Genomic DNA, 12,840 nt, shown 5'->3' with positions numbered 1-12,840 from the left:
GGCTTTAACCTCCCTTCCACCTTTAGTGTTATGTAATTCTTGTTTCCACATTTTACTAGCTTTGCTTATGTTTTGCTGCATGAAGGACCTGAAACAGACTGAATTTTAGTTTTGGATAATGACTTTTGCAAATTCAGTTCAGCTAAAATTTTGGCAATACAGAGAGATGAAAAATGATACTGCCATTTAAGAAACTTACATTTAAGTAGGGATAAGAAATGGAAAAGTCCAGGTTCTAGCCTGTTATAAAGATTTTGAGAAGGAAGATACAGTTTTCTCTGAATTAAGATGAGGTGGGTATTAAAGATGTTAGTGATAGAGAAATGGAGGGAAGATGGCCCAGGCATGGGTGAGAGCCTAAACTAATAACACAGAGGCAGGAGTGGACAATATCAGATCAGGGAACAGTAACTCTATTTAGCTGAAACATGGAATACATTGAGGCAGCACGGTTCAGTGGGAAAGAGTCATGGATTTGGAATTAAGACCTGGGTTCAGATTCTGACTCTGCTACTTAGCACTTTACCTTCCTGAGCCTTAGAGTCCTCAGCTATAAAATGAAGGGTCAGGAATAGATAAACAAAACAGTCCCTTCTAGCTTTCAGTCTGTGATCCTATAACGTGAAGAGAAGAGTAAAGTGAAATACATTTGGAAATGTTGGTTAGAGCCAGATTATGAAGAGCCTTAGATTCAGCAGAAAAAGTTGTATTTTATCCTATGAGCAGTGAGCAGCCATTGTTAAAAGGGCTAACTATATCAAGTCAAAAATCTAAAGGGAGGGAAGGGTAAAGCTAGAACATGGTCAGTAGAATGGGATAGTAGGGGAAGCTCCCTGGTTTTCATATTCAGTTTTCTTCCTGATGATGCATAGCACATTGGGATTATTTATTAAGGAAATAATCTCAAAAGATTCCTGCATTCCTTTCCTGGGTCACAGATATCTGAACATCATTTTGTAAGTATAATTTTACTTGTTTATCTTACAACTTTGGTATTTTACTGTTCTAATTATTTTCCCCCAAATTTTCTACAAACTTGAAGATTTAACAGGGTACTCTTCTAATCCTTTAGAAACAAGACTAAGCCCAACAGTGATACTAATAGCTGACATTCTGTTGTTTTGGGGGCTTTCTTGTGCTAATAAGCTCCACAGGCCCTAGGTGTCCTGCTCTTTCGGTCCAGTATCCTCTCCCTTCTCTCCTGTTCTTTCTCTGGTACTTGCACATCCAAAATCTGTGAATTGAACCTTTCAACATCGAAGTTCCTAGCTTCCTATTTAGGCTAAGTTGCTATCTGTTTGCCTGTGATATCACAAGTCAAGAAACCCACTAGTTCTGCCTGAGTGATCCTTACAAGCATCATATCAAGTAGTTAAAGCTGATAGATCTTAGTGTTCCCGTTTTACAGTGAGTTAGTATTAGAGGTGTAAATCCAGCACTGTTTTTCACTCTCACCAATGGTGGTTTTCAGAGTGTGGTCCACAGATCACTGAGGGTCCCTGATAGACTTTCAGAGGGTCCTTGGGGTCAAAAAAGTTTTCGTAATAATACTAAGACATTATTTCCTCCTTTTTCCAACTATATATCTACATGAAACCAGATTTTATTGATATACTTCAACCAAACAACTTTGTACTAGATTGAATGCAGAAGCAGATGTGACTTCTGTTAAGCTCTCAGACATTAGATTTGCAGAAATATATCACTTTTCTCATTAAAATTTTTCTTTTGGAAAATATAATTATTTTTCATAAAAATGTATTATTTATATTAATTAATACATGATGGTTATTATTGCTATTTTCAAATGAATTAATAGTGTTTTTATTTATTAGTTTTTAATTTCTCATATGGTAAATATTGATAGATATGATTCTAATTCAAACAAGATTTTGGGGATTCTCAGTAATTTTTAGTAGTGTAAAGGGATCCTGACTTTAAAAAGTTTTAGAACAGCTCTAACCTCTTACACATCTAATCTTGCCTGACACCGATTTCAGGAGTATCCATTTTTCATAGACTTCCATTCAGAGAAATATTCAATATGCGTATCATAATATTTTCATTTACAAATCTGTCAATTTGTATCTTCCTTGCATGACCCCTTAGTCTGCCCTCTGGGGCCAAGCAGACTAAGTCTAATCCCTGTTCTATTTCTTAACCCTTTAGATAATTAAAGAGATAGATATTGTAAAATAAGATCATAGATTTAGAACTGGGTTAGATGGCTTTAAGAGGTCATCTAGCTCCACCCTCTCATTTTATAAATGAGAGAACTGAGGGCCATAAAGATGAAGTGACTTGCCCAAGATCACTCAAGTAGTAATCTTGAATCCAGGTCTGATGAAAACTCCAAATCTAGAGGTTTTTCCTACTATGTCATGGCTCAAAGAGAAGAAGTGAATTTCCTGGGGTACATCTTGATAACAGCCTCCACAGGTCTTCCACCCCACCCCAGTTTCATTCAGTCAGTCTTTTTTTTTTGTCCATTATCTTTGCCCAGTCCAAACTGAGTAGCAGCTGTAGCTCCTTTTTCTTTCCTCCAAAAAACCACAACTGCCATCCATCCCTTCTTACTGTCTCCTTGTTAGCCTCAGCTGCTTTTGTGCTTCTTATAGGATGTTGCTCCACTTATATATTCCTTAACTTTACTTTCATCTTCTGTACCTATATTTTTAAAACCTTTTTTCCTCCTTACCCAAATTGTTTTTGATTGTGCTTTCTTGGACTGTCTTTCTCTCTAGAATTTAGGTCTTGGGGTTCTGTCTGTCCTTTCTCTGAATGCTTTGGAAACTATTCTTTTAACATCGAAGGTGCCTCTTGGTGGTAGCAAAGAACTAGAAACAAAGTAGATATCCATCAATTGGAATGGCTAAACAAATTGTACTACATGAATGTAATGGAATATTATTGTACTGTAAGAAATAACGAGCATTATGAATACAGAGAAACATAAAAAGACTTCCCTGAACTGATGCAAAGTGAAATAAGTAGAGCCAGGAAAATAATACAGGGTGTCCCAATAGTCTTAGTGCAGTTTTAAGCTTTAATAGCTATTAAACTATCAACTTTAAATTATTGAAGCTTAAAACTGAACTCAGACTTTTAGACTACCCTGTGTATTTAAAACAACTACAACAATCTAAACAGAAAGAACAGCCATAAAATAATTAAAATTTAATTTTGTAAAGTATAAAGTACAAGCTCAGCCCCAAAGAAAAGATAAGAGAAACACCTACCCTCCTCATCAATCCCACTGACTTCCTAATGTCTTTTTAATCTAGTGCAATAAAAATTATCTATTTTGCATTTTATAATGTTCTTTATCTTTTATTTGTTCATAAATTTCTTCCCTCCCCTATAGATCTGACAAGTATGCTATTCCTTGCTCTCCTGATTTCCTTATAGTTTCACCCTTTATGTCTAAATCATGTACCCATTTTGACCTTATCTTGGTATGTGGTATAAAATGTTGGTCTGTGTGTAGTTTCTGCCATACTGTTTTCCAGTTTTCGAGTAGTGTTTGTCAAATAGCGAATTCTTATCCCAGAAGCTGGAGTCTTTGGGTTTATCAAACAGTAGATTACTGTAGTCATTGACTACTGTGTCTTGTGTACCTAACGTATTCCACTGATCCACCACTATTTCTTAGCCAGTACCAAGTAGTTTCGATGACTGCTGCTTTATGTACAGTCTCAGATCTGGTATGGCTAGGCCACCTTCCTTTGCATTTCTTTTCATTAATTCCCTTGATATTCTGGACCTTTTATCCTTCCAGGTGAATTTTGTTATTATTTTTCCTAGCTCTATAAAATAATTTCTTGGTAGTTCAACTGGTATGGCACTGAATAAGTAAATTAATTTAGGTAGGTTTATCATTTCTATTATGTTAGCTTGGCCTACCCATGAGCAACTGATATTTTTACAATTATTTAGATCTGACTTCATTTGTGTGAAAAGTGTTTTATAATTGTGTTCATATAGTTCCTGGGTTTGTTTTGGCAGGTAGATTCCCAAATATTTTAAATTGTCTATAATTATTTTAAATGGAATTTTTCTTTCTATCTCTTGCTGCTTGGCTTTGTTAGTAACATATAGAAATGCCGAGGATTTATGGGGGTTTATTTTATATCATGTAACTTTGCTAAAGTTCTTAATTATTTCAAGTAGCTTTTTAGTTGATTCCTTGAGCTGAATCTTAAAGGAAGAAAGGGACTCTTTCAGGTAGAGATTGGGCAGGAGGAATACATTCCAGGCATGTAGTACAGCTAATATATAAAGGCATGGAAATGGGAATTGAACTATTTTGTGTGAGGACTACAAAGAAGGCCACTTCCATGTGATCCATCAGGCTAGATCACAGAGTGAGGGCTGGAGAATAACACTGAAGTTGGAATCAGTTGTTAAGGGTTTTAAGAGCTAAACAAAGGAGTTTATATTTGAACCTTCAGACATTAGGAAGTCAGTGGGATTGATGAGGAGAGGGGGAAGAAAGAAAGGAAAAGAATTATATAGTGCCCACAGTGTGCCACTGCTATGCTGAGTGCTTTACAGATACCTCATTTGATCCTCACAGTAAAATTGAGAGGTAGGAGCTATTATAAACCTAATTTTACAGTTGAGAGACTGAGGCAAACAGATGGCATGCTATAGTAAGTGTGAGAAGCAGAATTTAAATTCAGGTTTTCCTTGACTCTAGACCTGCCACTTCATCTGCTGTGCCAGCTAGCTGCTTGATGGAGTTAGGGGAGTGACTGAGTGAGTAACCATCAGATCTGCACTTAAAGAACGCTGGGGATTCCACTGTGTGGGGTCGACTGCAGTAGTGAGAGACTTTACGCACTTATTAAGTATTTACTTTGTGCAAAGTACTGGTGAAGTGCTAGGGATGCAGCTTGTGCTCTCAGGAAGCTCGTTCTAATGGAGAAGACAACCCATGTGGAAGGTTTCAGCTGCAAGTGTGGTGGAAGAGTCTCATTCTTAGGGTGTAGCAGCAAAGTAGATGTTTTTGCTTCTTTGGTTTCATTTCCTCTGATAAAATCATATCAGTCATATCAGGCATCATTGTAGTTTGCTTCCTAGAGCTCAACCATCAGATTCAAAAGTCCATTAATCACATTTTTTTCACTTCATTGATAATCAGAAAAACAGAATTCTGCTATATACAGTGCTTTAAGTGAATTGGTATAGTATTTTCTCTACTTTTGATAGACTGAAACTATACTAAAACATTTCCTCTCTCATTTCTTAGGTACCAGAACTTCTCTTTTCTTGGTAGAGGCAGGGGTCTGCTGCTGATATCATGTTGGTCAGTAGAGGGAATAGTATGAAAGATTCTTCTTCTTCCTCATGTCTTTTCTGCTGTGTTTTGCTGTATCTAAAATTAGGTTATAATAGCACCTATTTCACAGAGTTGTTGTGAGGATCAAATGAAATAATGTATGGAAGATACATCATTATTGTTATGTGAAGCACACATATTCATGCAAACACACAGTAGGCCATTTGATCTGTGGTGGCAGTGGGGCTGAAACCAGTTTATATATAGCAAGTGTGGGTTATATCCAAATTTGTTACCATTTATGTATTTCCTAGGTGCTTAGTAAATGTTAAGGAGAAATAATACGGAGGAATCATGATATGATGGGGAAAGCAATGTATTGTGAATCAGGAGATGTACATTTTACTTCTCAATATGCGACTGATTGTTAATCCTAAGCAAGTCATTTCTCCAATCTTAATTTCAATTTACTATTCTGTATATTCAGTAAGTTGGACTGGATTGATCCTCAAGCTTTCCTAAGCTTTAACAGCTTCCGAATCTCTGTGCCTGCACCGCCCCCGCCCCCCCACTAAATAAGATGCGGTAATAGTTTATCTCAGTATTATTATTTTTAAAATCAAGTGTGCAAACCAGCATATTAGCTTTGAAAGTAGGAGGAAGGCAGAATTGAGTAAGTGGCTAATTTCCTCCAAGGTTTTAAAGCGTTAGGTTTGGCCCAATCATCAAATGTTTCTTTTTACATTATTTACTGCACCCACTACTGTAACTTTTCAGTAGTTTTTCAATTTACTTTTTTAGAATGGGGGAGTTTGGTGTTATAAATGAATGGAAATAAAGAAAGGGACAGAACTTTTGATACATTCACTTCCATAAGATTTTGAGTTCCAAATTTTCTCCCCATCTCTTCCCTCTCCCTACCCCAAGACACCATGTAACTTGATTATAGGCTCTACCTCTGCATTCACATTGAACCTATTTTCACATTAGTCATGTTGTAAAGAAGAAATAGAACCAATGGAAGAAACCATGAGAAAGAAGAAACAAACAAAAAACAAAAAGAGAGAGGGCAAATAATATGCTTCAACTGCATTCAGACTCCATAGTTCTTTTTCTGGATGTGTACAGCATTTTCCACCAGGAGTCCTTTGGAGTTGTCTTGGATTCTTGCATTGCTAAGAAAAGAGAAGTCTATCAAAGTTAGCCATTGCACATTGTGGCTACAGTGTACAATATTCTCCTGGCTCTGCTCACTTGACTTGGCATTAGTTCATTCAAATTTTTCCAGGTTTTTCTGAAATCTGTCTCTCATCATTTCTTATAGCACAATAGTATTTCATTACTTTCATATACCACAACTTGTTCAACCATTCCCCAACTGATGGTCATCTTCTCAGTTTCCAATTTTTTGCTACCACAAAAAGAGCTGCTATAAATATTTTTGTACATCTGGGTCCTTTTCCCATTTGTATGATCTCTTTGGGATACGGAACTAGAAGTGGTATTGCTGGGTCAAAGGGTATGTACATTTTTCCAAATTGCTCTCTAGAATGGTTGGATCAGTTCACAACTCCACCAACAATGTAGGGAAGGAACTTTTATGTGAAGGTTAGCATCAGAGAAGAGCTGAAAAAATTCCTCCAGTAGGAATACATAATATATTGTAAGATATTTTACATTATATTGAAGGTTATACTCTCAGAAAGCAAGCTTTGGCAGGTCTAATAAATTGGAAAGATTTTCAAGTGCAATCTAGGGAAAGGACTGTTTTCTGCCTGAGAAAATGTAGGGAATATCATTAGAAGTATAGTTTAGTTAGGAATAAATTATTTGATCATGGCACATAAAGCATATTTTTAAAAACAGGCTTTTGTCTTATGCATCTCTTTTCCACGTTGAAAGAGATAAGGGGGATAGAAGTTGCTACAGTTTGGGTTAAACACAAGTTTAGACTGTCTCTAAATATTTGAACATTTATACTCAATGTGTGGTCTTTATGTAATAACCTATTAGAATACTACACAATACACTAGTGGAAGTAGAATTTAGTCACATCCATGTTAATATTCTTATATTATATTATTATATAGAATATATTATATAATATATCATATTATAATATTCTTATTATAAATGAAATCAGAAGGTGAAGAGAAAATTTCAGTGAAATGAAAGGAGCTCCCAGATTCTCTCTAGAGATACAAAGGAGTTGGTAGATTTTTTCATCATGTACGTAAAGGCAATATGAAACATAATTTCATGAGACCTATGGTCCTCTCTTCAGTTGTGATAATAGTAAGCAAATAGACCACCGTGTAGGTGACTATTATAGAGGATAAAGATAAAAAAGTAGACGTGAATTTGACAAGATTCTCTGAACTAAATCAGCGTATATACACCTTGATACTCAGTAACTTGTGAAGGGAAGGTTCAAGGAAGGATGAGGATAAACATGCAAATGTATTGGCGAGGATTTAAGAAAGATTCTAGAAGCTTATGGACTACCTAGAAACTTCTATTCATGAATATTTTACTATTATTAGTAGTTTTAGAAAGAAATTTATTAGGTCATTTGGTAAAGGAGGAAAGCCAGAAGAAGGCTCCTTCCTCAGTGTGAGAGGTATACATTATATAAGCTTTTAGAGAAGAGTGTTAGCATGAACAACATATAACATTTAAGCTATTTTGTAGAGAGGGCAGTTCCCAGACAAGGTCCATTGAGATGTATATCATTTTTTAAAAAATAAATTTTAACTTTAAAAATAAATTTTTTTAAAGATAGTCATATAGATTGGGCCTAGATCCTAGACTCTAGGGAACTTGCAGGTAAAGAAATTTTTAGCAATGCATGTCCACACATTAAATTAATCAGTCAGCCCTTTGGTAAGTATTTATTGAGTGCCTTCTATATGCCAGGCACTCACTGTTCTAGGCGTTGGGGATACAAGGAATGAAACAATCTCTGCTTATAATGAGTTATGTTCTATTGGGGAAGACAAACACACGTAGAAATATGTAGCATAAATATAAAGGAGTATTCTAGGTTAGTGGTGTCAAACTCGTAACAGCTACTAATCATACATAGCAATCCTGTAGGCCACATATTGACTTAGAACTCCGCATATTACCCACATATTATGTTTTATTGTATTTTTATTTATTTTGTTAAATATTTCGCAGTTAACATTTAGATCTGGCTCCCCAGCTTTCAAGGGTTATCAATGAAACCTTTGTTTTAGGTCTTCCTGACTTGGTAAGACCTGTTGCAGCTTATGCACTACTGGTATAACTTTCTGAACCCTTATACCATAAGAGGCAGCAGAGGATAATTTTAGCACACCTGCACATAGTTGGCATTAAATGTTTAGTTAATTGAATGTTGAACTTGTTAATGGGCCATACTAAAAAAAATATTCTAACATGTTAACAAATCAAATTTCCTAAAGAATGAACACCTTACACAGAGCATAAGATCTGTATATCTTGTATGAATACTAGTCTTTTAAAAGGCTTGCTTTTTTTCTCAAGCACTCTTATTACTAACATTCAGTGAAAGAACTTGAGAGAGAAAGCAAAACCTCTTTAGAAAAGCAAATTTCATTTCAGTCCTATGAGATTTTTTAAATTACCAAAGTATACTTTATACTAAGACCAACTAGTGGTTAATACATAGCATTGTTAAGGTGATAAACTTTTTCATTGAGTCTTTATTCTTCCAGATGGAACCATTTTTGGTTTTATGTCTTATTCTTATATTCACATACCAATAGTTTTCACTGTATCTAAATTCACATTATGCAAATTTGACTTTACATAAAGAATTATAAAAGAAGTCCACATTCCAAAAAATAAGGCCTACTTCAAGTGGCATCAAGTGAAATTCTGAAGAAGAACTGGAAAAACAGATTATCCTGCACCAAAACCTTTAGTAATCCAGGATGAAAACAAGTACAGCATGCCAAAATATAGGATGATTGTCTGAGTCACCATCACCTACCAGATCATTTATGCCCGTATAGAAGGGGATACGATTGTCTGTGCAGCTCATGCTCATGAGCTGCCAAAATGTGGTGTGAAGGTTGGCCTGACAAATTATACTGCAGTTTATTGTACGGTGCTACTGCTGGCTGGCAAGCTTCTTGACAAATTTGGCATGGTCAAGATCTATGAAGGTCAGGTGGAAATGGCTGGAGATGAGTAAAATGTGAAAAGCTTTGATGGTCAGTGAGCCTCGTGCTTTACATGCTATCTGGATATAGGTCTTTTCAAAACTACCACTGGAAACAAAGGCTTTGGGGCCCTTAAGGGAGCTGTGGATGGTGGTCTGTCTTCCTCACAATACTAAACACTTCCCTGGGTATGATTCAGAAAGCAAGCAGTTCCACCCTGAAGCACATCATAAGTACATCTGGGCCAAAGTATTGCAGATTATATGTGTTATCTCATGGAAGAAGATGATTATAAAAAACAATTCTCGTAGTACATAAAGAATATGACTCCTGACATGTTGGAGATGCACCAGAAAGCTCATGCTAGTATATAGGAGAATCCAGAGTATGAAAAAAAATCCAAAAAAGAAGATTAAAAAGAACATGGAACTGCCTCAAAAGGTTTTTTGCACAGAAGAAAGACCAAGTTGCTTAGAAGGGAGTTTCTTTAGAGCCCAGGAGTGTGCAGCTGATAACTAAAGCATCAAAATCTGTAATTTTCTATGAAGATTTTCAGATTAAGACAATAAACTTAGTGAACCACAACATCAAAACTTTGTAGTACCATTCTCTCTCTCTCTCTGCTCCTGCCCCCTCATCCTGGTGCTCCACAGCGCCCCCCCCCCTCCCCCCCAAAAAAAACCACCTTAAAAATAACCCTCCATGTAAAAGCAAAAGAACAAATGTATATACGGAGAGACTGCCACTGCTGCCACATCAGGGGCTTGGCTTGAGACCTCTGGACAACAAGAGAGGAGACCTTTGCCCTGCTACACCCTACTGGCTGTATGTCTGTCTTCTATCCATCTGCACTAGGGTGCCATCTTCCCCTGCCCCCCATGTGTCTTTCCTTTCCTTCTGGCCAGGCCCTGCCATGTGGCCTTCCCCACATACTTCTCTTCCTGTTCCTACTTCTTTGTCCCTTGGCTTGGGCCCCACATGTCCTTGAGCCATGTGCCGCTGGCCCCCTTCTTCCCTCTTTTCCCCACATCTGAGGGCAGATTAGTATTACATAAAAATCACTTTGCATAGCAGTCTGTGGAATGGTCCATTTACATAAAGCAAGAACTGACTGTATAAGTCTTCAGATTTGTAAACTTTTTTTCATATTTTGCTTGCAAGGTTTCTCACTAGTGTAGCATTACCAAAGGTATGATTCTGGTTTCTTTTGGTGCTTTAAAAACCTCAACCCTCTATCCCCTTGTTTGCCAATTTTCAGTTGATTATAAATAATTAAGAAGGAAATTGGAGTAAAATGTTATATTTCATTAGATTATCTAAGAGGGCAAAAACAATTTTAACTCAGAGATGACTAAATCCATGCTTGTTACAAGATCCTCCTTCCTTAAGCAGTCTTTTTGCTTCTGGTCAACAATAAGAATTTAGCCTTTGTCGCGCTCATCTTCGCCAGTGATGACTAAATGTTCACCTTCCTCTTTCCTTGCTTTATTTATAGTACTTGGTAATGGACTACTATGTTGGTGGCGATTTACTGACCCTCCTCAGTAAGTTTGAAGACAAACTTCCCGAAGACATGGCGAGATTTTACATTGGTGAAATGGTGCTGGCCATACACTCCATCCATCAGCTGCATTATGTACACAGGTAGGATCATAGGATCAGCCTTTTTTATCATTAGGAGGGAGCTTAGAGATCTGTCTCCTAATTTTGCAGGTAATAATAGCTAATATTTCTGGAGGACTTTAGAATTTGTAGAATGCCTCTCTCACAGCAACCCTTCAAGGTAGGCCAAGTAGCTCTCCAGATAAGGAAACTGAAGCTTGGAGAGATTATTGACTGCTGCCAGGATTGCTAAGTGGTAGAGCCAGGATTTGATCCAAGACTTTTAAACTCCAAATCCAATGTTTTTACTTCTACACCTTGTCAAATTAATTACAAATTCAATGATTGTGCAAGTAGTGTATTAAAATACCCTCTTTGAATGCTTAGAGTATCAGTCTAGAACAATGATTCTTAATCTGAGGTCCAAGGAGATCTGTGGGTAGGTTTCGCAGAATTTGTGAATTTGGATAGGAAAAAATATGTATCTTTATTTTTGTTAATCTGTAACTCAAATAGAATTTCTTTCAACTGTATTTTTTTTTATAAAAGCAACACATTATTCCAAGAAGAGATAGATTTTGCCAGACTACCACAATGGTCCGTGACAAAAAAAAAAAAGATTAAGAACTTCTGATCTAGAAAGTACCTGCAGAAGTCATCCATTTCATTTCCCAATCCATAGAACAGCTTCACCTTAATCATCATTGTTAGGTTTGTCTAAAAGCAGGGGTCTCCATATTTTTTTGATCATATGCTTCTATCATTAAAAGATTTTTAAGCATGTACTCCCAAAATGTCTTTATGTGTGTGTGTATAAATATGCTTACTTATTTATAAATTATATGCATTACTTCTCTACTGATAATTATGTATATTACAAATATAAATTTTAAAATGAAATGGTAAAGATAAAATAATATTTGATTCTAGAGTCAGTAGGGAACCACTGGAGTTTGTTTATTCGTTAGGGAAATGGCTGGGTGAGTCCTAAGCTTTAGGAAAATCATTTTGGCAGCTTTGTGGAATATGGATCCGAGAGGAGAGGGACCTGACACAAGGAGGACCATTGTAGAGTCGGTTGCAAAAATTCGAACAAGAAGTGAGGAAGAAAAAAAAGTGAAGGCCTGAACCAGGCAGTGATTATGTGAGTAGACAAAAGGGAATATTTAGGAGAGATTTAGAGGTAGAAATGATGGAATTTGTGGACTCATTGGATATGTGAAGAAGAGAGTGAGTAGTTGAAGATAACACCAAAGTTGTAAGCCAGGGTGACTTGGAGGGATGGTAGTACCCTTGACTGTAATAGAGATCTTTGAAAGAATTTGGGGTTTGGTGAGAAAGAACACGTTAGGAAATCTGCCTTGTAGACCACAACCCATCCATTCCTGTTCATCATGTATAAATCACTCTGCCCCATCCAAAATGGAAAAGAGAGAATCATTGTTTTTATTGTCACTATCTCAGAGTGAGGAACCAGCATTCTGTGCTGGGAGGGGAGGCGGTAAGGGTATGAAGAAATAGGGGAGTAGGCTGCTACTATTTGAGTACTCTTGGAGCTTAGATTATTTCTGCCCTGAGGGGCCATCACTCTACTCAGAATGGGGGGGGTTTGGGAGCGAGCACGGCTTGGGGAGGGAGTAGGGGGGGGAATGTTAGGAGATAAGAGTAGGTATTGTAGTGTTTGAAACAAGCTCCGCTATTGGGCATCATGAAGAAGTGGGTTGCAGCCTATCTTTCTGCCCTCTGACTCGTTGATCACATACCCTTGATACCCTTGATATCACCCAG

At 36.9% G+C, this 12,840-nt stretch overlaps 1 protein-coding gene and 1 pseudogene across 1 annotated transcript in view; both read left to right on the top strand.

Moving 5' to 3' along the window:
* CDC42BPB (CDC42 binding protein kinase beta) overlaps positions 1–12,840 on the top strand; it is a 172,787-nt gene that overhangs the window by 59,791 nt on the left and 100,156 nt on the right. The window contains exon 5 of the mRNA XM_036752011.1: positions 10,946–11,094. Within this exon, the coding sequence (XP_036607906.1) occupies positions 10,946–11,094 (149 nt within the window). The remainder of the gene's footprint in view (positions 1–10,945; positions 11,095–12,840) is intronic.
* LOC118841100 lies at positions 5,862–9,969 on the top strand (annotated as a pseudogene).

The sequence above is a fragment of the Trichosurus vulpecula genome, chromosome 3 (assembly GCF_011100635.1).
Source record: "Trichosurus vulpecula isolate mTriVul1 chromosome 3, mTriVul1.pri, whole genome shotgun sequence".
Taxonomy (NCBI): Eukaryota; Metazoa; Chordata; class Mammalia; order Diprotodontia; family Phalangeridae; genus Trichosurus; species Trichosurus vulpecula.
Note: the sequence above shows the minus strand (reverse complement) of the source record. Positions and strands in the feature narration are given on the sequence as shown.